A 23,303-nucleotide genomic window follows, 5' to 3' on the forward strand; every position below is an offset into this window, starting at 1 on the left:
CCCCAGCCCCCCTTAAGAATTGGTTCATTTAATTTAGATTGCCAAGTTTATGCGTTAAAGTTGTCCCTGTTATTACCTTATTAGTCCTTTGACATCCCCACGGTCTGTAATGTCATCACCTGAAACATTTCTTATATTGGTGACTTGTCTTTTTTCTCTTTTTTCTTTGTCAGTTTTGCTAGAGGCTTTTCAATTTGATTGATCTTTTCAGAGAACCAGCTCTTTATTTCATTGATTCTTTTTTTCCTCCCCTCTATTGATTTTCTGTTTTCAGTTTCATTGATTTCTATTTTTGTCATTATTTTTCTTCCTTCTGCTTGTTTTGGGTTTGTTTTGTTCTTTTTCTGAGTTCCTGAGATGAGAGCTTATTGATTTCAAACTTTTCCTTCTTTCTAGTACATGAACTTAGCGCTGTAAATTCTCTTCATAGCTCTTAAGTGGTGTCCCACAGGTTTTGGTGTATTATATTTTCGTTTTCTTTTAATGTGATTTCCTTGAGAGTTCCTCTCTGACATCGGATGACTTGGAGGAATGTTGCTGCTTTCCAGGTGTTTGGAGGGCTCCCTGTTGCTTTTCTGTCGCTGAGCTTCTGTTTGAGCCCATTGTGGGTGGAGAGTGCATTCTGTATGGTCCCAGTTCTTCTCGGTTTCTTGAAGTTGTTTTTCCTGGCCCAGAATATGGACTGTCTTGGTGTAAGTTTCATAGGTACTTGGAGAGAATGTGTATTCTGCTATTTCGGGGTGGATAGTTCTGTAAAGGTTGATTAGACCCTATTAGTTGATGTTTAGTTCTCGGTATCTTTGTGGATTAATCATCTAGGTCTATCATGGAGGAACCTAGCAGGCTCAGTCCATGGGGCTGCAAAGAGTCAGACATGACTCGGTGACTCTGCTGATCTGATGACGATCAGTTGTCCAAGTGAGTTTTGAAGTCCTCAACTCTCATTACGGATTTGTCCTTTTTTTTCCCCCCCAGTTCTACCTGTTTGCGCTTCATATATTTTGCTGCTGTGTTGTCTGGTACACAAGTAAGACTGCTGTGTAATCTCAGAGATTAATAATCCCTTGACCACTGTGAAATGTCCCTCTATGGGTCTCTGATAATTTTCTTTGTTCTGAAATCTGTTTTACTGGGTACCTTTGGGAGGTGCATGGGGAGGCATGCCACGGAGTGTGTGGGATGTTAGCTCCCCAGTCAGGGACTAGACTGGTGCGCCCTGCAGTGGAAGCGCAGAGTCTTAACCCCTGGCCCACCAGGGGGTTCCTGATCTTTGTTTTCTCTTAGGCTGGCGTGACTTGTCCTTTTCTCTCCCTTTTTCTCTTTTAACATTCCGACTTGTGTTGAAAGCCAGGTGATCATCAGTGTTGACTAGTTTCAGGTATACGGCAGCGTTATCTGCTTATTTTTGATTGTTCTGGGTCGTCCATGCTGTGCGCAGACTACTTTCTAATTGCGGCGCGGGCTTCTCATTGCAATGCTTTCTCTTGTGGAGCTCAGGCTCTCCAACACGGGCTCAGCAATTGTGGCACGTGGGGGTCATTGCCCCAGACGCGCAGGATCTTCTTGAACCGGGGATTGATTCTCCGCATTGGCAGGCGAATTCCTAACCACTGGACCACCAGGAAGTCCCTATATATACTTTTCAAACTTGCCTTTATCATTATACTTGAAGTGAGTTTCTTGTTGACAGCATATTATTGAGTCTAAAAAAAAAAAAAAGTCTGCTCAATCTCTGTCTTTTAATTGGTCTATTTAGGTCGTTTACATTTAATGGAATTACTGATATGTCGGGGCTTAAATCTGCTTTTTTATTTTTTGATTCTGTTTGTTTCTCTGTTTGATCCTGTTTGTTTCTTGATTATTTCTCTGTTTTTTTCTCTTGCCTTCCAGGGGGTCACTTGAATGTTTTATAAAATTTTATTTTGATGTATCTGTGTTTTAGTAACAGCTCTATTGAGATATAATTCCATACCATGTAAAATTCAGTGGTTTCTAGTCTGTTAAGAGTTGTGTAACCATCACCACGATCAATTTTAGAACATTTTCATCACTCCAGAAAGAAACCTCATCCTTTCATCAGTCACTCTCATTTCCTCCATCTCTCTCTAACCTTCGCTGCTCCTAGTTCTTGGCAAACACTGGTCTACTTTATGTCTCTGTAAACTGCCTGTTCTGGACACTTCATATAAATGGAACCGTATAACATGCAACCTTTTTTGTCTAGTTTTCTCACTTACCATCATCTTTTTTTAAGGTTCACCAGTGTTTCATGCGTTGGAGTGGAGAAGAACCCACTCCAGTGTTCTTGCCTGGAGAATCCCAGGGACGGGGGAGCCTGGTGGGCTGCCGTCTGGGGGGCTGCGCAGAGTCAGACACGAGTGAAGCGACTCAGCAGCAGCAGCAGCATGTTGTAGCATGAATCAGCACTTCATTCTTTTCTGTGGTGAGCAATACATCGTCGTATTGGGAGACCACATTTTGTCTATCCGTTTTCCCATTGATGGACATTTCGTGGTGTTTGCAGTTTGGGGGTGTTGTGAATAATGGTGCTGTGAGCATTCATGCGTAAGCTTTTGCATGAACATTTGTATTCACTTCTTCTGGGTAGATACCTAGGAGTGAAATTGCTTGGTCACGTGTTAACTCTGTGTTCAACCTTTCGAAGAACTGGCCGACTGTTTTCTGGAAACGGCTGTGCCGTTTCACAATCCCAGCACATCATCACCAGTTTTCATCTGCTTTTTTTGTTGTAGCCATTCCAGGGGGTGTGCGGTGCTATTTCGTGTGGTTTTAATTTGCATTTCTGTAACGGCTAACGATGTTCAGTGTCTTTTCACGTGCATATTGGACGTTTATATATCTCTTTGGAGAAGTGTCTCTTTAGACGCTTTGCCCATTTTAAGATTCGGTTATCTGTCTTGTAATTGTCAAGCTGTCAGTTCTTTAGATATTCCAGATACAAGTCTCTGGCCAGAAATGTGACTTACTGATATCCCTTCCCATTCTTAGTCTTTTCACTTTCTTGATGGGATTCTTTGAAGCACAAAATTTTAAAATGTTTATGAAATCTAATTTATCTCTTTCTTTCCCTTGGGCTTTTTGTGTCGTATCTCAGATTCCACTGTCGCAGACATTTACCCCTGTATTTTCTTAAGTGTTTTATAGTCTTAGCTATACTTTCACATTTAGGTCTTTGACTCCTTTTAAGTTTTGTATATGGTGTGAGGTAAGGGTCCAGCTTCATTCTTTTACATCTGACTATCCATGAGCCTTGCACTATATTTTGAAACAATCCCCCCCAGCCCCGACAGTTGGCACCCTTGCTGGAAAGTCAGTTGGCCATAGATGCATGGGTTTATTTCTAGACTCTCAGTTCTGTTCCACTGATCTGTATGTCAATACCAATACGTGAACCGTGAACTCCCTGATGTTCAAGCTGGATTTAGAAAAGTCAGAGGAACCAGAGATCAAATTGCCAACATCCGCTGGATCATCGAAAAAGCAAGTGAGTTCTAGAAAAACATCTATTTCTGCTTTATTGACTATGCCAAAGCCTTTGACTGTGTGGATCACAATAAACTGTCGAAAATTCTTCAAGAGATGGGAATACCAGACCACCTGACCTGCCTCTTGAGAAACCTGTATGCAGGTCAGGAAGCAACAGTTAGAACTGAACGTGGAACAATAGGCTGGTTCCAAATAGGAAAAGGAGTATATCAAGGCTATATCTTGTCACCCTGCTTATTTAACTTATATGCAAAGTGTATCATGAGAAATGCTGGGCTGGAAGAAACACAAGCTGGAATCAAGATTGCCGGGAGAAGTATCAATAACCTCAGATATGCAGATGACACCACCCTTATGGCAGAAAGTGAAGAGAAACTGAAAAGCCTCTTGATGAAAGTGAAAGAGGAGAGTGAAAAAGTTGACTGAAAGCTCAACATTCAGAAAACGAAGATCATGGCATCTGGTGCCATCACTTCATGGCAAATAGATGGGGAAACAGTGGAAACAGTGGCTGACTTTATTTTTCTGGGCTCCAAAATCACTGCAGATGGTGACTGCAGCCATGAAGTTAAAAGACACTTACTCCTTGGAAGGAAAGTTATGACCAACCTAGACAGCATATTAAAAAGCAGAGACATTACTTTGCCAATAAAGGTCTATCTAATCAAGGCTATGGTTTTTCCAGTAGTCGTGTATGGATGTGAGAGTTGGACTGTGAAGAAGGCTGAGCGCTGAAGAATTGATACTTTTGAACTGTGGTGTTGAAGAAGACTCTTGAGAGTCCCTTGGACTGCAAGGAGATCCAACCAGTCCATCCTAAAGGAGATCAGTAGTGGGTGTTCATTGGAAGGACTGATGTTGAAGCTGAAACTCCAGTACTTTGGCCACCTAATGCGAAGAGCTAACTCATTAGAAAAGACCCTGATGCTGGGAAAGATTGAGGGCAGGAGGAGAAGGGGACGACCGAGGATGAGGTGGTTGGATGGCATCACCAACTCAATGGACATGGTTTTGGGTGGCCTCCGGGAGTTGGTGTGCTGCGGTTCATGGGGTCGCAAAGAGTTGGATACAACTGAGCGACTGAACTGAACCAATATCACGCTTCCTTGATTACTGTAGCTTTGTAGTAAGTTGTGAAATTGGGAGGTATGAGTGCTCTAACTTTGTTCCTCCTGTACAAGTTATTTTGGCTGTTCTGGGTCCCTTGCATTTCCATATCAATTTTAGAATTAACTTGTCAGTTTCTACAGAGATGTCAGCTAGGATTTTGATTAGGAGGGCATTGACTTTGTTGATCAATTGGGGGAGTATTGCCATCTTAGCAATGTTACATCTAATCCATGAACTTGAATACCTTTCCATTTATTTAAATCTGTAGTTTCTTTCAAAGTTTTGCAGTTTTCAAAGTGTAAGTTTTATACTGAAGTGAAGTAAAGTGAAAGTTGGTCACTCATGTCCAACTCTTTGCAACTCTTTCCAGTTCTCTAGGCCAGAATACCAGAGTGGGTTCCTTTTCCCTTCTCCAGGGGATCTTTCCAACCCAGCGATTGAACCCAGGTCTCCCGCATTGCAGGCGGATTCTTTACCAGCTGAGCCACGAAGGAAGCCCAAGAATACTGGAGTGGGTAGCCTATCCCTTCTCCAGCGGATCTTCCTGACCTAGGAATTGAACCAGAGTCTCTTGCAGATTCTTCAGGCAGGCAGATTCTTTACCAACTGAGCTATGAGGGAAGTTTCATACTTCTTCTGTTGAATTTATTCTTAAATCATTTACGCTTTTGATATCATTATGTATGGCATTTCTTACTGAATTTCATTTTCAGATTGTTCACTGTAGATACATACAAATGCATTTGATTTTTTAGTCTATCGACCTTATATGCTGCAACCTTGCTGAACCTGCTTCTCAGTTCTGATAGTCTTTTGGTTGATTCCTTAGCATTGTCTTTGTAGAAGACCATGTTGTCCATGAACTGAGATAGGTTTTCTTTCCCTTTTCTAACTCTATGTCGGTCATTTCATCGTCTTGCCTGACTTCTCTCAGTTGGATGTGGAGCTTGTGCAGTGTTGGCCTGCTTTCCTTGTTCTTATGTTGGGGGGAGGATGCAGTGTTTCGCCTTGGGGTATGACGTCACCTTTAGGTTTTCCACGCATGTCCTCCATCAGATGGAGTGCCCCCCTTCCTAGCTGGTTGAATATTTTTCCGGTGCTGAGTGTTTTCATGTATTGTTTATCTCTTAAGAGTTTTCAGATGACAGACGTTAGAATTGTCTGACAGGGTTTCTTTTTGTTTTGTTTTGGGTTGTTATTGTTTTTATCTGTCAGAGGTTTTAAAGCAACACCGCAGTATTCCAGTATTACATATTCAAAACTAACATTGATGCCTGTTTATCAGAATTCTGCAGTGTAGTTGACTTTATCACTTTATGATTTTCGTGATCTTGAGTATCACGTAGAAGTGATGCTAGCTTCTCTGGTTGAAACAGTATATGGAGTTTAGGAAATTCAGAGTAACTACTTCTCTCATGAAAAAACATCCAGATCATGAAAGTGAAATATGCACTGGATTTATAAATCAGGACAAAGACATTGTGTCGTCTTTTTAACCCATTATCAAAGCAGTCTGATTTGCCCAGGATTCCCCTTGATTGCAGAAATTTAGGGTATTACACGGAGATGCTTTTTGAGCTAGTGGTTTCTCTGAAAAGTGTCCCCTCCCCCTTACATGCTAGCCTCTTTAAAATATTAGAAGTTTCTTTATGTTCCAGGAACTCTGAAAACATTTGGCTTATAAAACTGCTCATTCTCTATTAGCAAGTAAGGATACAGCTCTTTAAGAGAGTCTGTAATTCTTGGATACCTTTCAGAGGTAGGAAAAAGTTCTGCCTTCAGTGTGAGGACAGGGCTTCCCTCGAGACTGGCGAGGCCACTGCCTCAGCCACAGAAGTAAACACTGTCCCCGATGCAGAAAAGGGACATGGCCCAAACCACACATTAGGACACCGGCAGACTGAGGGACTTTGCCAACAACCCGCTCGACCTGCTTCTGCAGGTGAGTCCACCTGGGCACCTGTCACGTGTAGCTGTTTAAAGACGGTAGACAGGATCCTTGTACAGATGCTGACTTGCTTCACAGTATGTGGGATCCCCCTGGTTCAGGGATAGAACCCGTGTGTCCTGCATCAGCAGGCGAATTCTTTACCACCGAGCCACCAGGGAAGCCCAGGGGTATCTTTTGTATGGAGAAAAGTCTCTGAAATTTTTCCTGGACAAAAAAATGAACGAGTGTGCGCATAGCTGGGCACAGCCTGGGCGGAATGCAAGCAGGCGGGTGATTCTCCTGGACAGTGGGGGTCCTTGTCCTGGGACAATCCCCTGGATGGCCCCTGTGATGGCGAAGGGTCAAGCATTCGACATTGTGCTTAATTTCCAAGCTTTTGATAATTCTCTGAACAGTCTGCCGTCCACCTGACATTGATGTTCATGTGTCCCCGTGGGCTCGCCCCTCATCCGCTGCCTGCCCGTCACGGGGCTGGCACAGCCTCACCATCTGGCCTTTCCTGACTGGGTGGCATTGGGGCCGGGGGCTGGGGTGGTCTTACAGGAGCAGAGCAGGTGCGGCAGGGACTCTGCCCTTCCCGCTACCTCCAGCCTCTCCTGCAGGCTGAGGTGACGCCTCCATGGCCTGCCCACCGCCCATGAATGTCAGCCTCTTGCTCTGTAGGGCGGATAAGATCGAGGGAGGCGGGCTCCCAGTAGCTGGGGATGTCAGCTGCAGGCCCTTCTGTGGTCCCGGAGATGAGCGGGGGACACGTGGCCCGCTCCAGTTCCAGCTGCCCCCCCCCCCCCCCGCAGCAGGAGGCCGCCTGGCGTCAGGCAGGATGTGAGCGTGGCTTCCAGGGCCATCGGGGGCAGGCGGGGCTGGGGCGGGGCCTAGCCACTGGGGCCGCTTCCTCCCCCTGGCCCCCAGGGGAGGGTCTGTCCCATCCCAGAACACGGTGGGACCGGCGGGCCTTTTCCCCACCGTGTGTCAGCTCAGAATGCATGGGGTGACCTCAGGCAGGGGGATCTGGGGATGTCTCTGTGTCTTTCTGCCTCTCTCACACTCACGCACACATACACACGCACACACATACATGTACTTACATGCCGGCACACACATATTCACACATGCTTATGCACACATACATGTACCCACACACATGCACACACGCACACAACACAAACATATGCATACTCGCTCACACACATGCATGTACTCACACGCACACAGGCACACACACGTGCACACATACAATCACGTACTTGCTTACACGTGTACTTGCATCACATACGTGTGTGCACATATACACACATTCACACACACATGCGCACACGCACAGGCACACACCTCCCCATCCGCGGCTCCCCTTTCACCTGTGCAGACCCCCAACCCCCAGTCTCTTGGCACCCACTGTGTCAGGATGCAGAGGGGGAGGCTCTGGTGAAGGGGTGGCTGGAGAGCGGACACCTGGCCACCTGGCCGGTGGAGCGAGCAGGGGAGGGGGCCCCAGAGGCCTGCAGGCTGGGAGGACAGGCCCCGGGGCTCCTGGGGGTCTGCAGAGGCTTGGTGCCCAGCTGTGCCTTTGATGTGTTTTCCTCAGGAGCCGTCTAGCCATGTGTCCTGACAACTTTAGGCGCGGATAAGCTGGTAAGCCTGCAGGACGACTCTCGACCTTGGAGGCCAGCAGGCCTGGGGCTCTCTGCCCCTCACCTCGGCCAGCCAGCTTGTCCTGGGGGCCTGGCCTCACCTCAGGGAGAGAACGTGCCGTCTTGACATGCTATCAGTAGTGACTGGTGATCTGCGTTCCCGGGCCATAAAGTCGGGTATTTGTATGTGTTGCCTTTATTTTTCGTAGAGGTAATTGCCTTTTGCAGCCCTGCCGTGGGCCGCGGCCCGGGCCTGCAGCCCCAGGTGCGCTGGACTGCCCTCCTCACGCAGGATGCGCCTGCATCCCCGGAACACTTTGGGGAGATCTGGTTTGTGGTTGAGATTCTCACGCTGGAGTAGGAGGAGCTGGAGCCGACTGTGTTCAGCTTTTATTTGCCCCCCAGGATTCTGACTGCATTATCCGTATTTCCTTTAATTTGTGGGATTTCTAGTAAATGGGCTTAAAAATAGGTCTGGGCATGATGCCAGGCAGATGCGGGCAGCAGGCGTCTCTGCGTCTCGTTAAAGGCAGTGGGGTAACCCCCGTGTCACCCGGGCCTGGGCGTCCTGCAGGCTCCTCGGGTGGCCTTCCCATCATGCTCCAGGATGGGCACGGGTGCGCAGCCCTGGGCCCCGACTCCAGGCTGCCTTTTGGGGGCCCGGGACTGGGCTGAAGTTGTGCTGAGTGCCAGTCTGTCCCCTGGGGCTTCCTAGAAAGCTGGGGGCCAGGGTGAGGGGTGGGAGGCAGATGCCTGCCCTGATGGAGGCTGGGTCACCTGCCTCTGGCCCTGCTCCTCCTGGGCTCCCCCGTCCAGGTGACCCTACTGTCCCAGTTGCAGAGACCCTGAGATCTGGTGTCAGGGCCACCCGTGGGGGTCCCGGATGCCCCTCTGGTGCCCACCCGTGGTGGCAGGGGCTGACAGGCTCTGAATGGCCCTGGGCATCTGCTCTGAAGCCCTGCTTTGCGTCTCCCGCAGATGGGACTGGGCCCAGGGGGCAGCGCCACGGCCGCCCCAGGCCTCTCCTGCCCGTGGAGGGCTGGGGCCCCCCAGGGCTCAGGGGACCCCCTGTCCCCTCCAGCCCTGTCCCCACGCCCTTCCGTGGCTTGATGCTCTGCCTGCGATTCCCGGCTGCCCAGTTCCGTTCCCCCGAGCGGGCCTCGCCCGGGGCCGGGACGTACAGACTGACTCCTCTGCCGCGGAGGCAGGTTCTTCTGTAGAGCTGGTAGGGTGTGGAGGCCGGGGGAGCCCGGGATTGAGGGGTCGTGGGCCCTGTGTGGAGTGTGGGGCCAGGGGGCCTCAGGTGTGGGGGTGCAGGGAGGCTCGTTACCAGAACCCCTCAGTGGGGCAGGCTGGCCGGCCTTGGGGCAGGGCTGGGGGGGGTCCCTAAGGTGCCACGGGCATGTCCCCGGCCCCCTCGCTGTCTCTCTGCTTTAGGGCCACGTGGGTGAGCCTGGCTCAGGAGTGGCCTGGGACGCTGCTGCCTAGCTCCAAGCCAGGGGTGGGCCTGGACCCCTGGTACCCCCGCAGCCACCCAGCCGGGAGGGTGGAGGTGGGGTGCATGCTCCGTGGCCCCCATCTCAGTGTAATTGCTGCCCCCCGCCCCCCGCCAGTGGCTGATTTAGTATTTCTGTGTCGGTCTGATTTACATTAGATTTTTAAGCATAATTAGAAATGCAGGAGAGCTTTGTGTCTTACCTCGACTATTTATGGCATGATATGCAGATGAAGAGAGCTATGAATATTAAAGACCGGAGTGTGTATGGAGGCGCTGTTGTTAATGAGCTGGGTGACCGGCCGGCCTGGCGTGCTTGCCCCCCACCCGCCCGCCACCCGCCACCCAGACCTGGCTGCTTCCAAGACCCCTGCCGGCCCTCCGAGGGGACGTCGAGGTGCTGTGGGGACCATGGTGGGCGGCCACAGCCTGAGGCCCGGCTCCCCATGCCAGGCAGCCCTTGCTCTCAGTCCGCCCCCACCCCCCCGACCCTGCCCTGTGCCCTCGAGCCTGGGCACCTGGGGAGACCCTGCTTCAGCCCACAAGGGAGGAGAAGGTGCCGTCTGCAGGCGCAGAGCCGGCTTTCTAAGTTATTAAACGATGCCCGAGGGGGACACTCTTCAAGCTTATGGTATTTAAATTACAAATACGGGTGGGAGAGATTGTCAGCTCTGTTCTAAACACTGCTTCATTCTTCACAAGCCTTCTGGACCCGTCGGTGGCTAGTGAGCGCTCGGTGGGACACAGGCGTCCAGGTGGGCTCCTGGCCAGGTGGCCCCTGTCCTCCTGCTGGGCACCATTGCTCTTTCTTTAGGTTCACACCCTGTTTGTTTGGCTCCCGACCCCCGACCCACACCAAAGTCGAAATGTCCGGCGGAGGGTCAGAGGTTGGCCTGTTGGTGGCAGGAAGTCACCCTCCCAGTGGCATGTAGGATGGAGCTGGGCCACCAGACCCCTATTCTGGACCCTGGTCAGAGCGCACCGCATACGCCACCTGCTGTGTGGCGCAGGGCCCTGCAGCCCACCCAACGGTGCGTCCACCCCGTCCCTGCCTGGCCCCTGGGGTCCCATAGCCAGTGGGGCCGATGAGGCCCCTGCTGTGGGTGCCCAGTCCGGTGCCCTGGGCCCCCAGGGGGCTAGGGATCATTCTGGAGGGCCGGCCAACTGTGCCTGCCCCTCTCTCTGAGGGCCGGCCCTGCCTCCTGGGGCGGCAGGGGAAGGGCTGGGAAGCACATTTCTGAATTTGCGGATTCTGGCAGGCTGCCCTTCTCTGTTTGAGAAAAAAAAGCTTCCAGGCAAACATTTGTTAGTGCAGTTAAAACCGGCTTTTATGCTTGATGCCGGTCCAGGCTGTGGTCTGGGTGGAGGCTGCCCAGGTGCTTGGCGGAACCCAGGAGGCCTCTCGCCTCTGCCTGTAGGGCTGGGGTGCGGTGACCTGGGGTGGGGGTGTGTTGGAGGTGGAGCCACAGCCGGGGACCCACATGACCCTGAGGTTTTGGAAGCCTGTGCACCCCCTCCCCTGGGCACTGGGGACTCTCAGACTGCCAGGCACAGAGGCTGAGGTCAGAGTCTCTGCTCTGCAGCAGAGTCCTGGGGACCAGGGGCAAGTCCAGGCCTCAGTGCCGTCTCTGCCCAGCAGGGTCACCCCTTCCCACCCCTGCCCAATGACCTAAGTTGCCCAGGATGAGGGGTTTTGAAAGCAGGCAGCTGGTGGGTGGGTGATCAAGTGTAGTCCCGGCCGGAGGCCTGGGCAGGAAGGTCACCCTTTGAGTGCCCCGGCTTCCTCACCCGCACCCACCTGGAGGAAATAGGGCTGGGAGCCGAGCACACAGGTGGAGACCAGGGGGAGAGGCTCCTGGCAGCTGACACCCCACCCGGAGCTTTGCTGCCCTGCCCTGGCCCTTCCATTAGCAGCCCCGTGGCGGCCCGGCCCTGCCTGGGGAGGTGTTAAAAGTTTAATGCAAACCTGAGGCTCACACTGAGTGGGACCTCACCCACCTCTTGGGGGGCTGGCACGCCTGACTGAGCAGCCTTGCTTCACCCGGGCACCTGGGCCTCCCAAGGGTCAGCCCCCAGGCCGCTTCCCCCTTGCCCCTCTGAGAAGCAGAGCATCAGCCAGGGACTGGAGCTGGAGTGTCAGAGAGCCGGCTTACTGGAGACTGGGCTGCAACGGGGAAGCCAGGCCGTTGCTCCAATGGCAGCTGGCCAGGAGGAGCCCTCCCCTGCCCCCCACGCTCTCCTGTGGCCTCTGGGTGGAGACCTGAGTGTATTCCTGGGGCCCTGATGTGCCCACGTGTGTTCGTGCTGACTCAGGAACCTGCCTGCCGCCCTGCAGGACAGACGTGGTCCTGGCGGACATGGCCACTGGGGCCTGGCCCTGACTCTACAGTGCCCTGCCTTCCGGTTGCCAGGCCGGCTGCCCCCCCACCCCCCGCCGAGGTCCTGAGGTGCAGGGCCTGGAGGCTGGGCAGTAGGGCTGCCAAGGGGATGGGCCCTGGGCTGGGGGCCGGAGGTGCTCCTTTTACTGCTTCCAGAATGTTCCTGGCACACCTGCCCCCCCCTCCCCTGCAGTGGGTGCCTTTAATGGCTGTGCATTTGCCAAGGTCCAGACCTCTGATTAGATTGGTAAAATTAAATCCTGCAAAATAATTTTTATTTAATGTAATTTATCTCGCCTCCCTTTCCCTCACTGGTAGCGATCCTGCAGAAATGAAACGGTGCGTTCCTCCGCCGTGCCCCTGTTGCGGGAGGCTCTTTGGGATCTGGGGTGGGTGAACTCCGACACCGCCGCCCCTGGATACCCCTTCGGCCCCCGTGTGTATGTGTGTCTGCACTCTTGGGGTCCGTACCCCCGCGTCCTTCTCTCGTCCATCTGGGGGCCACACTGCCTGCAGGGTGCCTGGTTGTGCTCTGGTGGACAAGCTGTCGTTCCAGGTCCAGCTCTCAGCTGAACCTGAGGGAGGGCTCACAGAAGAGAATCCCCCCCGCCCCCCACTTCTTCCTTGGGAGCTCTTGGGGTCTGTGTGGAGTGGGACCGCCCCCCCCAATACTGGCACAGCTGCATGGGCTGGACTCTGGCTCTGTGGTGTCAGCTGGGGTTTCCCAAAGCAAGTTCCATTCTGAAGGGCATTATGAGGGGGAGGGCTCCATGGCGCAGTGGCTTTGAGGGCGGCCGGGATGAGAGAAGTTAGGGGTCTCGGATGTTCCCTCCACGTCTTCAGAACCTTCTGTAAGTAGCCAGCCCAGGAGTCCGGCTGTGAAGGGAAGAGAAGAGGAGGGGAAGCTGAGGCACAGAAGGAAGAGGCAGTCACGTGGGGGTGGGAAGGGGAAGGCCGCCTGGGTCCCCCGCCTCTCTCTCCTCTGCCGCTGCCCGCAGGCTGGCCCTGGGCTTGTCCTGCTTTCTTGGCCTGGGTGTGTAAACCAAGCCTTTATTTTATTCTTTTCTCCTAAAGTTCAGCTTTGTTCTCGCTCCGGCTGAGGCTTCTAAGAAAGCAACCTGAAACCAGCTCGGGCTGGGCTGTCTGTCCCGGGCTGGGCGGCTGGGGCAGCCGCCTCACCCTCGCAGGTGGCCTGAGGACACGGCAACAGCAGGGCTGGCTGTCCCCGTCCCCGGGGACCAGGCGGCCTGTCACCTCACAGGGGAGAGCAGTGGCCCCTCTCTGGGCGAATGGTCTGGCCGCAGCCCCCGGGGGAGGCCCGCGCAGCAGGGCTGGGGTGGGGGGGGCGGTGGGGGCGGTCCCAGCAGGGAGCGTCACCAGATGGATTTTACACATTGCTTGTGCCAGGCTCCAGCTGGGCACTTGCTAATAACCTTGTCTCCCTTGACCCTGCGGCCGCCTTAGGAGGGTGATCCACCCCCATCCCGGGTGGGCATCCTTTGCTAGATAGAGGCCACGGCACCTGCGTTCGAGGTGGCCCGGCCCATGGGGCAGTGCCCAGTGGAACTGGGACATGCTCTTGAAGGGGACAGCTCCGTAGGCTGCACCCCGGCCCCTGCTCTCAGCTGGGGATCTGGCTGCTCCCTGCCCAGCCCTGGGCAGTTGAGACCCTCTGGGGCTAGTGCCCACTGTGCCTCTGCAGCCTCTGCCCACCCCCGCCAGGCTAGGTCACCGCTCCCCTCTCACGGCACAAGAGCCCCATCTAGCTCAAGAGACCCCACCGTGGTCTTTGGGAGTCTCCCAGCAGTGGGTGCAGGGGGCCATGTGGGGGGCCCGTCCCCACTGCGGTGTATGTTCCTGGGCAGCACAGCCCGTCCCTTACTTAGCCCTCCCTGGCCATTCCCAGCACGGGGTTAAATGCCCATCAGGTGTCGGGCAGACCCACCCCAGCGTCACCAAGCTCCTGTGTGGCACCTGGAGGACTTCCCTGTGGAGGTGGCACCTGCAGGTGGCGGGGGAGAGCTCGTGGAGGGCGTGCCTCTCTGCGTGTCCCTGCCCATCACGGGTCCTGCTGTTCTTTGACCTGAGTTTCCCCCTGTTGCCCCAGGTTGGCTTCCTCTGTGCCCAGTCTGCCCCGCTTTCTGTGGCTGGGTGGGTGCAGGGGGCTGTGCCTGCGACCCCTCACTTGAGGCCCCAGCCCTGTATCTTGGGGCCGGTGGACTTCACCTAGGCCCCAGCAAAGGGGGACCACCAGGAGGACACCGGGAGCCCAGTCCGGGGGCGCCTGGCGATGCTATGGACAGGGGGGACACGTGAGCAGAGGTGTGCAGACATGGGTGTCTGTGTGGACCCGCGATATGGCTGCGGCCCAGATGCAGAGGCCGCCAAGGGGGCTGACCGCGCGGGGAAGAAGGGTCCTCAGTGCCTCGCCAGGATGCGGCTGCCCCACTTGAGCCTCGAGCTAGGGGAGGCCCGGCCGGACCCCGCTGTCCTCGGCCCACGTGGCCCCCAGGTCCCCAGAGCGCCGAGTGGGCGCCGTTTCTGTGAACGATGCCCACACGGGCCTGCGTCGCCCTCACCCTGGAGTTGTCACAGGCCCCACACAGGATGCACAAAGCCGCCTCTGCGGCCGCTGCTCCCTGGGCGGGCTCCCCACACCTGGACTTCCTCCCGCTCTCCATTCGGCGGCTTTTCCTACGGTCTTTCTCTCTTGGAAGCTGAGCCCCGTGGGGTGTGAATGGAGAGGCGCCAGATGGCCGTTTCCTTCTCTCTGGATGCCGCGGAGGGGACCATGCGGGATGCCGCCCTGATGGCCGTGATGCTGGGCGCTGCGGGGACCAGGCCTGCCTTGGCCGTCTCCTGTCTCAGCGCAGCCCCTGCCTGCAGGCGGCTGCCCCGTGGGTGGCAGGCCAGTGGTCTGCCCCTGGGCCCACGAATCCAGCCATGTGGCGGGGCGGGCTGGGGGGCACTGTCCTCTCTTTAGCAGGGCAGGCAGCGTGCCAGGCACAGGCTCAGCGGTCCGTGGACAGTGTGGGGCCACACGGGTGACCTGCCGCCTCCCCGTGCCAAGTCCACCAGGGACCAGGGCAGGTTCTTCAGGGGGCTCCTGCCTGCTGTCTGTAGCGGGCCTGGCCCCAGCTGCCAGCACAGAGCTGCACCACTCTAAGAGCTGTCCTGGCCAAGGCGGAGGGAGTTGGGGTGCCGACTGGCTCCCTGGGTGGGTGAGTGGGATGGGGGTGTTGGGGCTGGACCATCACGGCTCCCAAGACCCCAGGAAGTGGGGAGGGGGGCACTGGGGGCGGGGCCCTGGGCCACCGCCTCCTCCTCCTGGCTCCTCTCTCTCTCCCCCCTTTCTGCTCGTTTCCCTTCTTTCCCTCCCCTTCTGGGCTCCCCTCTCTCACCAGCTTCTGCTCTCTGTCTGTCGGACCCCCTGGCCTCCCTGCCCCCTTGCCGGCCCCAGCCACCCCCCACCCCTCCCCAGGAGTCAGGCGGCTCTGCCAGCCCAGCAGACTGTTTGGAATAGTTTAAATGCTTTGACACTCTGGCTGTACTGGGTGGCAGGGTGGCAGTTTACTGGGTAATTCATATGCAAAACTGCACTATAAATTTCCAGGCTGTCTCAGTTGCCGTGGCACCACGAAGCGTCTCCCCGCGTACAGTACAGTATTTCTGCCATCTTTGTTTGCATTGCAGTGAGTCATCAAAAGTCTGTCTTGTACCAACACCCGGAGCCGTGCATTCCTCTGGCACCAGCACTCCACTGTTTTTTAAAGCCGGGGCTGGGAGCTGGCATTTACTTCGGCTCCCAAATCAAAGGCGGCTATTCATTCCCGAGAGCTGCCTGAATGTCCGTCTGCATCCGGCCTCTTCATTTGGATGCTGCGCGCTGCCCCGGAGAGCCGGGCTGGGTGCAGCTGAGCCGCGGCCCAGCCCCGCGCCGAGACTCGCGCCCCCCCGCCCCCCTCCTCCTCCTCCTCTCCCGGCTCCTCTCGCCCTCCCCACCCCAAGGGCTCCCGCTCCGTTTGCTGCATTCCCGGAGCAGCTGGTGGCTGCGGGCGGCCGGGCGTGCGGGCGAGCCTGCCCCTGCCAGGCTGAGTGGGCAGTGCTGGGGCCACGGCGGCAGCGGCCAAAGGTAGGTCTTCCCCGCCGCCGGTGCCACCGGCCGGGCCAGCAACTTCTCCGCAGCCGGGGGTGCGGGGGGGGGGCGGGGGGAGGTACTGCGGGCTCTCCCCGTCGCCCCCCAGCAGCCGCCCACCTGCCCAACTCCTGTCTCCGCGCTCCGCCCTCCTTCGCCGGATGCCCGCACTTTCCTCCCGCGGGACAGAGCGGCCCTTTGTACGGGCTCTGACTGCGCGGAGTTGGGCCGGCCCTTCTCTAGCCCATCGGGCCCGGGGGAGTCTGGCTCCAGACCCCGGGGGCTGGCAGCACACCCCTGGCGGCATCTGAGCCCTCGCTGGGCCCTCCTCTGTCTCCCCCAGGACCCCTCTAGTCACCTGGGCTGGGAGCAAGCCAGCAGGGATTGGCTGGCAGCAGGAACCGGCGGGGTGGGGGTGGGGGGCCCGGGAGGGCACGCAGGTGGGGCTGCGACAGGCTCCCAACTCCAGCACTGGCTGCCCCGATCCCCAGGCAACTCGGATCGGGGGGAGCTGGGTCCCGGAGTCGGACTTGCAGCTCGGGTTGGGGAGTCCGCAGTCTCCTTTGCTCGGAGGGAAGCAGAGACGGCGGAGCGACTTGAGTTCTCCCTGCCCCAGCTCCCTTCTCTGGGCGCCCCCCCACCCCTGCCCGCCTCTCCAGGGGGCTGAGGGGGGCTGCTTCTCACCCTGCAGGGGCAGGACTTCCCCCTACCCCCGGCGGGCTCTCTGCATGGCTGCTCTAAGAGAAAAGGAAAAGAGCAAACCGAAACCAAAGCCTCCGAGAGGACCCCCCCCCCACCTCGATTGCCGTGCTCTGGGTTCTGGCCCCTCCCTTTGCTGCTAACTTTCCTGGGAGAAGAGTTGTGCGGACAGACAGAGGCCCGCTGCCCTTGCCCCTCTGGCACTGTGGCTGGCCAGCCTGTCCTGTCCTTCTGTGTGCCCCGTCTTCTCTCTCCAGGCCTCTCCTCCCGGGGCCCCGCCAGGACGGCGTGTCTCCGCACCTCAGGGGCTCTTGCGCTCTGCCCTGGGGTGGCATGGGGGCACCCACACAGACACCTGGTTGGGAACCCGGCTGGGGCCCCTGGGCAGCGCTGAGAGCTCTGCCAGGGTCCCGCTGCTGCTGGGTCTGCGGCCAGACCTGGTCTGGCGCGTCGTGGCTGGGGCAAGGCTGGGGTGCCCCGGAGCCGGGGACAGGGGAGGCGGGCGCTGGGGCAGAGCCGGGTGGCGTGGAGCGTGGCCCGGCCGCTGGACGTCCAGGAGCCCGACCCTGACCCCCGCATACACGCCCTGTCTCCCGCAGATGCGCCCCACCCGGCGGCTCCCCCGCTGAGAGTCTGAGGCCGCCCCCTCGCCTCCCGCCATGTCGCAGATGCTGCACATCGAGATCCCCAACTTCGGGAACACGGTGCTCGGCTGCCTCAACGAGCAGCGTCTGCTGGGCCTCTACTGCGATGTGTCCATCGTGGTCAAGGGCCAGGCCTTCAAGGCCCACCGGGCCGTCCTGGCCGCCAGCAGCCTCTACTTCCGCGACCTGTTCAGCGGCAACAGCAAGAGCGCCTTCGAGCTGCCGGGCACAGTGCCGCCCGCCTGCTTCCAGCAGATCCTGTCCTTCTGCTACACGGGCAGGCTAACCATGGCGGCCAGCGAGCAGCTCGTGGTCATGTACACGGCCGGCTTCCTGCAGATCCAGCACATCGTGGAGCGCGGCACCGACCTCATGTTCAAGGTGAGCTCGCCCCACTGCGACTCGCAGACCACCATGATCGAGGACGCCAGCTCCGAGCCCCAGAGCCCCTGCAACCAGCTGCAGCCGGCCGCTGCGCCTCCCTACGTCGTGTCCCCCTCCGTGCCCATCCCGCTGCTGACCCGCGTCAAGCACGAAGCCCTGGAGCTGCCTCTGGCCGCCGGCCCGGGCCTGGCCGCCAAGCGCCCTCTGGAGACGGGGCCCCGGGATGGCGCAGCGGTGGCCGCCGGCCCAGCAGTGGCCGCGGGCACGGCCCCTCTCAAGCTGCCCCGCGTCTCCTACTACGGGGTGCCCAGCCTGGCCACCCTCATCCCCAGCATCCAGCAGGCGCCGTACTCCCAGGGGGAGCGGACCAGCCCCGGGGCCAGCAGCCTGCCCACCACGGACAGCCCCACCTCCTACCACAACGAGGAGGATGAGGAGGACGACGAGGCCTACGACACCATGGTGGAGGAGCAGTACGGCCAGATGTACATCAAGGCCACGGGCAGCTATGCAGGTAACGCGTGGCGGGCCTGGCCTCGACCACCACTGTGGCCTCCCACCCACGGGCATGGCCGGGGCCCTCCAGGCACCTCCCGTGTGGGCACTGAGGCTGACCAGGCCTTACCCGTGGCCTCACAGCCTGGTGGGGAGACAGGCACGTCCCAGGGCTGGGACACCTCAGGGCGGCCACTGTGCCCGAGGCGTGCAGGGGTCAGTCCCGGCTCAGACCGGACGAGCTGGCGGGAGCTGACCCTGAAGCACCAGCAGGAATTGGGTCCCTCTTGCAAGGCCTTAGCTGAGGACTTTGTATAAAGTCGACCCTGGGTGGGATGGGAGGCCCTGAAAAAGTTTAGCTGCAGCGGAGCGCCTGGGCCAGGACCTGGGCTCTCTCTGGACAGGTGAAAAAGACTCTGGGCCTTGGTGGACCAGGGACCTGCCCGAGGGCTCACAGGGCACCATACAGCCCTGGCTGGCCCCTCGCCTGATTGAGGCCTCAGTGGCTCTGTCAGTGAGGTTGCCCCCTCGGATCCATCTCTGTTACCTTTAACCTCCGCCCTTTGCCCCTCCCACGTGCTTTCGCCTCGAGGCTAGAGTGTCCTTGGAGCCTCGCAGTTGCGGCCAGCACCCCGGGGCGGGTCAGGAAGTGCCTCCTGAGTGCAACGAGTGCCTCCCCGCTCTTGTCTCGGAAGGACTCCCACCTTTGGGATCATAAAGCCGGCACACCCTAACTTGAGACTCCTGGTGCTGCCTGTAAACTCACGGACCCCGGAGAGGGTTCAGGGTTCGTGGGTGGAGGGCCCCAACATCGAGGCCCTGGTGTGTCCCCCTCTGCCTTCCGCGTTCCCCGAAGACCGGCTGTGTGCCTGGCCTGCCGCCTGGCCTGATTTGCATGCGGGGCCCGAGTCCAGTGACTGGCTGGCCGGAAGCTTGGTGCCAGTGGGGAGGCACCTCCCAGAGCTGGGCCCAGGGGCACTTTGGAGACTCTCTCCTCTCCTGAGACTGCCCGTGCCCTCGCGCCCCGATGGGGCCAATGCTGTCCGCTCCCCCTCTTCCCCGCCTGCCGCCTTCCACTCCTCCACCTCCAGGCAGGCGCAGGTCCGTCAGTCCTGGGGGAATGGGGACGGGGAGCCAGGAGCACCGGCCAACTCAGGCCCTTGGGACAGCCGGTCCCCAGCGGCCGAGGACGGGGTGGCTGGGTCTTGGCTCTGGTCTGGCCCACCTGGGCCCCTCCCGGGGTCTCTTTCAGAGCTGCAGGGGTGGCGGTGCCCTGGACAGCTCCCGTGGGCTCGGGTGTCGTCTTCCCTGGAGGGCAGTACTTTATTTGAACATGTTTTTGTCACGCATGTGTGAGTTCTGCAGGATGCCAGCACACAGACCGCCTCTATCTGGACAGGGCTTTCCTCTTCGTGGTGGAGGAAAGGGCTTGGTGTTCCTGACCCCAGGAAACCCACAAGCTCAGGTGTGGGTCAGGCCTGGGCAGCTCCCTCTGCCTACTCCCGCCCCAGCAGCCCCCAGGCGGTGCCCAGAGGGAGCTGGGGTGGCTCCCAAGCACCTTCCCTGGGATGTGCAGCCTCTAAGGACCACCACACACACCCAGACACACACACAGACACAGACACACAGACACACACACACACACACACAGACACACACAGACACACAGACACACACAGACACACAGACACACAGACACACACACAGACACACAGACACACACACAGACACACAGACACACACACAGACACACAGACACACACACACACAGACACACAGACACAGACACACACACAGACACAGACACACAGACACAGACACACACACACACACACACACACACACACGCCGGCAGCAGGACAGGGCTTAGCGGAGGGGTCAGGGCCAAACCTGCTGAGGGCCCAGGGGCGGGGTTGCCCACCTGTGGTCCTTGGAGGTGCGATGCCAAACCAACAAGGGCCCTGGTACAGCTGCCTCCCCAGGGTCTTCCCTGCTCAGCCCGCCCTGCTCTGCAGCCTCAGGCATTGACGAGTCGGAGACGGGGAGAGACGGGGCAGGGTGCTGAGGCTGGTGCTGGTGTGCGGGCAGGGCAGTAGCTCGTCTGGGGGCACCTGCTGCTCTGGGTGCACAAGCCTGGCCATCTCCTGTGATCTGGGATTTTCTGAGAGGCCAAGGGACAGTGGCCGTGGACAGCCCGGGGAGGGCTTGGGAGACCGAGCTGCCCCACAGCCTTGACTGTGCCTGGGCCCTCTCCCCAGCCCCTCTTCCCCTGAGACCACATGCCGAGTCCTCCGGGGGGGGCACGGCTCAGCAAGTCCTGCATGCCTGTGTCCCGCGGTCCCTGGATCCCCTTACCCCACGCCCCTGGGGTGTTGGAGGCAGACAGGGTGGTGATGGCAAGCTGGGAGACTGGAGGGACAGTGGGCCTGGGAGCGGCCCTGCCTCCAGCTGACCTGCGAGGCTCCGGTCTGGGTGTTCTCCTCGGTGAGCCCATAAGTGGGGCAGGGAGGGGAGGGTGTTATTTCTTGGTTAAAATCTAGGTTATCGGCAGTGACGTGGCTGGCATTGCTGGGTGCCAGGTGTGCTGGGAAGAGGGTTGTGGGGCCGGGCAGGCGGAGAGGGCCCATCCCCAGTGGCAGGCTGCTCCTTGGGTGCTGGCTCCCCGGACCCCAGGCCCCCACTGTGCACTGGCTGAATCTGGGTGGGCGACGTCCTCACACCCTCCACGGGCCGCTCGATAGCCAGGTGCCCCTCTCCTGGCACCCGGACAAAGGCAGGGCAGGGCTCCAAGCTGGTGGAATCTGGAGTGTTTGAAGGTGGACTTCTGGAGCTTTTGGTCTCTCTGGAGTCCCTTCTCCTTCTTGGCCAAGGGAGAGGGTGGCCTGAGTGACCTTCAGGGGTCTTCTGACCAGCACCCTGAGTGCAGGGCCGTGAAGGAGCCAGAGACCGAAGCCCCAGCCTCATCCCCTGAAGAGCCGCTGGCAGCCCCTGCTCGCTGGGCCCCTGCTTTTAGAAATCGAGGAATGGACCGTTACAGATGAGCAAATGCATCTCAGTTCTCCAACAGCCCCCTCTGGGTTCCTGTTCCCAGCCCATGTGTCTCCTCCATTCCGGGCAGGTCCGGCAGTGCCATCTATCAGGGAGATGCCCTGGTTGATTCATCCACATCCCCGTCGGACACGGAGGGGTCGGGGGATGAGCCACAGAGTGGGGACCCACGCCGCCCCGGGCCCCTCCCCTGTTCTCTGTGGTCTGACCACCTTCTGGCCTGCAGGCCTGCTCTGCCCTCACCGTGCAGGTGTTGGGTCAGCAGGCAGGTGTGCTCCCCGTGGGCATCTGAGACCTGGGCGCCTGGGTATTTACACACCAACCACATACTTCCATGTTAATCCTTTCCCGGGCAAGGACCGCCTCAGGGTGTCCTGCGGATGCACGTGGACGCTGCTGGTGGCCCAGCATGGCTCTGCTCCTTCTCCGAGTCTGCCCGCCGTCCCCACGCCTGGATGCAGGGTGGACTTGGCGGTGCTCAGGAGCGGGTGCTGGCACGCGGCTCCACGTCTGTTCCCAGGTTCCGCCCGCTCCGATCAGAGGCTGCACGTGGTGTCTGCGTGCAGGAGGACCGAGTCCTGCCCTGGCCCTGCCCCTGCCCGGCATGACCTGTGAGGTCAGTGTGGCCGCTGACCCATCTTACGGCTGGGGGGCCAAGCCTGCGATATCCACCCCTCTACACAGCGGGGCGTCTCTCCAGCAGGCCCCCGGGCTTCCTGGCAATCACTGCTCCCACCCGCAGCTCAGAGCCCACAGGAGCTCGCTTGGGGGTCCCGCTAAGAAGGGAGAAGATGGGGTTGGTTCTGCAGGCCCCCTGCCGACCCCCCACACTGCCTCCTGGCCTGGGGGCAGGGGTATCACCCCATGAGAGTGCAGCAAAAACCCCGGCTTGTCTAGGGTGGGGGGCCCTGCCTGGGTCGGGGGGTCCTCTCTCTTTTGAGGTAGCGTCCTGGCAGCTCAGGTGAGAGGGGGCCCAGCACCAGGGGTCTGTCCTGTTGTGCGCCCCAAAGGCTGCCCTGGGGGCCAGCCAGCACCCCCGGTGTCATCTGAGATTGGCCCCTGAGGGCCTCCAGGGGTGGCCTCCCCGGCCCCCTGCAGTGTCCCATTTAACCCTCACCACCCAATGCCCTGAGATTTCTTCTTAAGCCAGTTTTATTGAGGTGTGACTTACATACCCCAGTGACACAGGTATGAGATGTACCCATTTGAGACCAGCTGTGGGGCCGTTAGCACAGTCAGAGAGGATGTGTCTCTCACCCTGGGGACACTCACACCTCTTTGTGGGTACCGCCCCCTCGCCAGCTGCAGGCAGCCTGAGATCTGTTTTCTGTCCTCTGGGGACGTTTGTCCGTCACCTAAACCTTCAGGCTGTCCGCACTCCAGTCTAGCTGTAGCATCAGCAGAGAGACTCTGAGACTCGCCTGTGCTGGGGGGCAGTTCTGCCTTACCCTTCCCACCTTCTGTTTATGTAAGTGTTTACACAGAATAAAATGTGCCCGTTTCGAGCGTACAGGTGATGAGGTTGGTCACTGTGATTCGGCGAGCAGCACAGTCAAGTTTACGCGACAGTTTGCTCCCCTCAAAGTTGTCCCGGATCGCCCCTACCCCAGCCCCGGCCAGCACACACCAGCTTCCGGTCACAGTCGCTGCTGCGCAAGGGGGGCTGCACAGCACGGCATCTCTTGCTCTTGCCTTCTTTCGCTTGCTGTGTCTTGAGGTCCGTTCATCCCTGTGGTTCCGAGCGAGGGTGCTTGGGCCTCGTAGCTGCTGGGTCGCTCTCCCGTGCCGTGGACCTGCCACCAGTGCTGGTTGAGCGTGGCTCTTGGCAT

General features: G+C 58.2%; 1 protein-coding gene across 4 annotated transcripts in view; it reads left to right on the forward strand.

Moving 5' to 3' along the window:
- The window catches only part of NACC2 (NACC family member 2), an 81,333-nt gene that overhangs the window by 24,631 nt on the left and 33,399 nt on the right, over positions 1-23,303 (forward strand). For 3 of the 4 annotated variants that reach the window (XM_027966196.2, XM_042245469.2, XM_042245471.1), the window contains exon 2: positions 17,503-18,445. In XM_027966196.2, the coding sequence (XP_027821997.1) occupies positions 17,563-18,445 (883 nt within the window). In that variant the 5' untranslated portion in view covers positions 17,503-17,562. Of the gene's footprint in view, positions 1-16,069; positions 16,202-17,502; positions 18,446-23,303 lie in introns of those variants that run through there. The other variant, XM_042245470.1, reaches the window with a different exon arrangement.

This window comes from Ovis aries, chromosome 3, assembly GCF_016772045.2.
Source record: "Ovis aries strain OAR_USU_Benz2616 breed Rambouillet chromosome 3, ARS-UI_Ramb_v3.0, whole genome shotgun sequence".
NCBI classification, from domain to species: domain Eukaryota; kingdom Metazoa; phylum Chordata; class Mammalia; order Artiodactyla; family Bovidae; genus Ovis; species Ovis aries.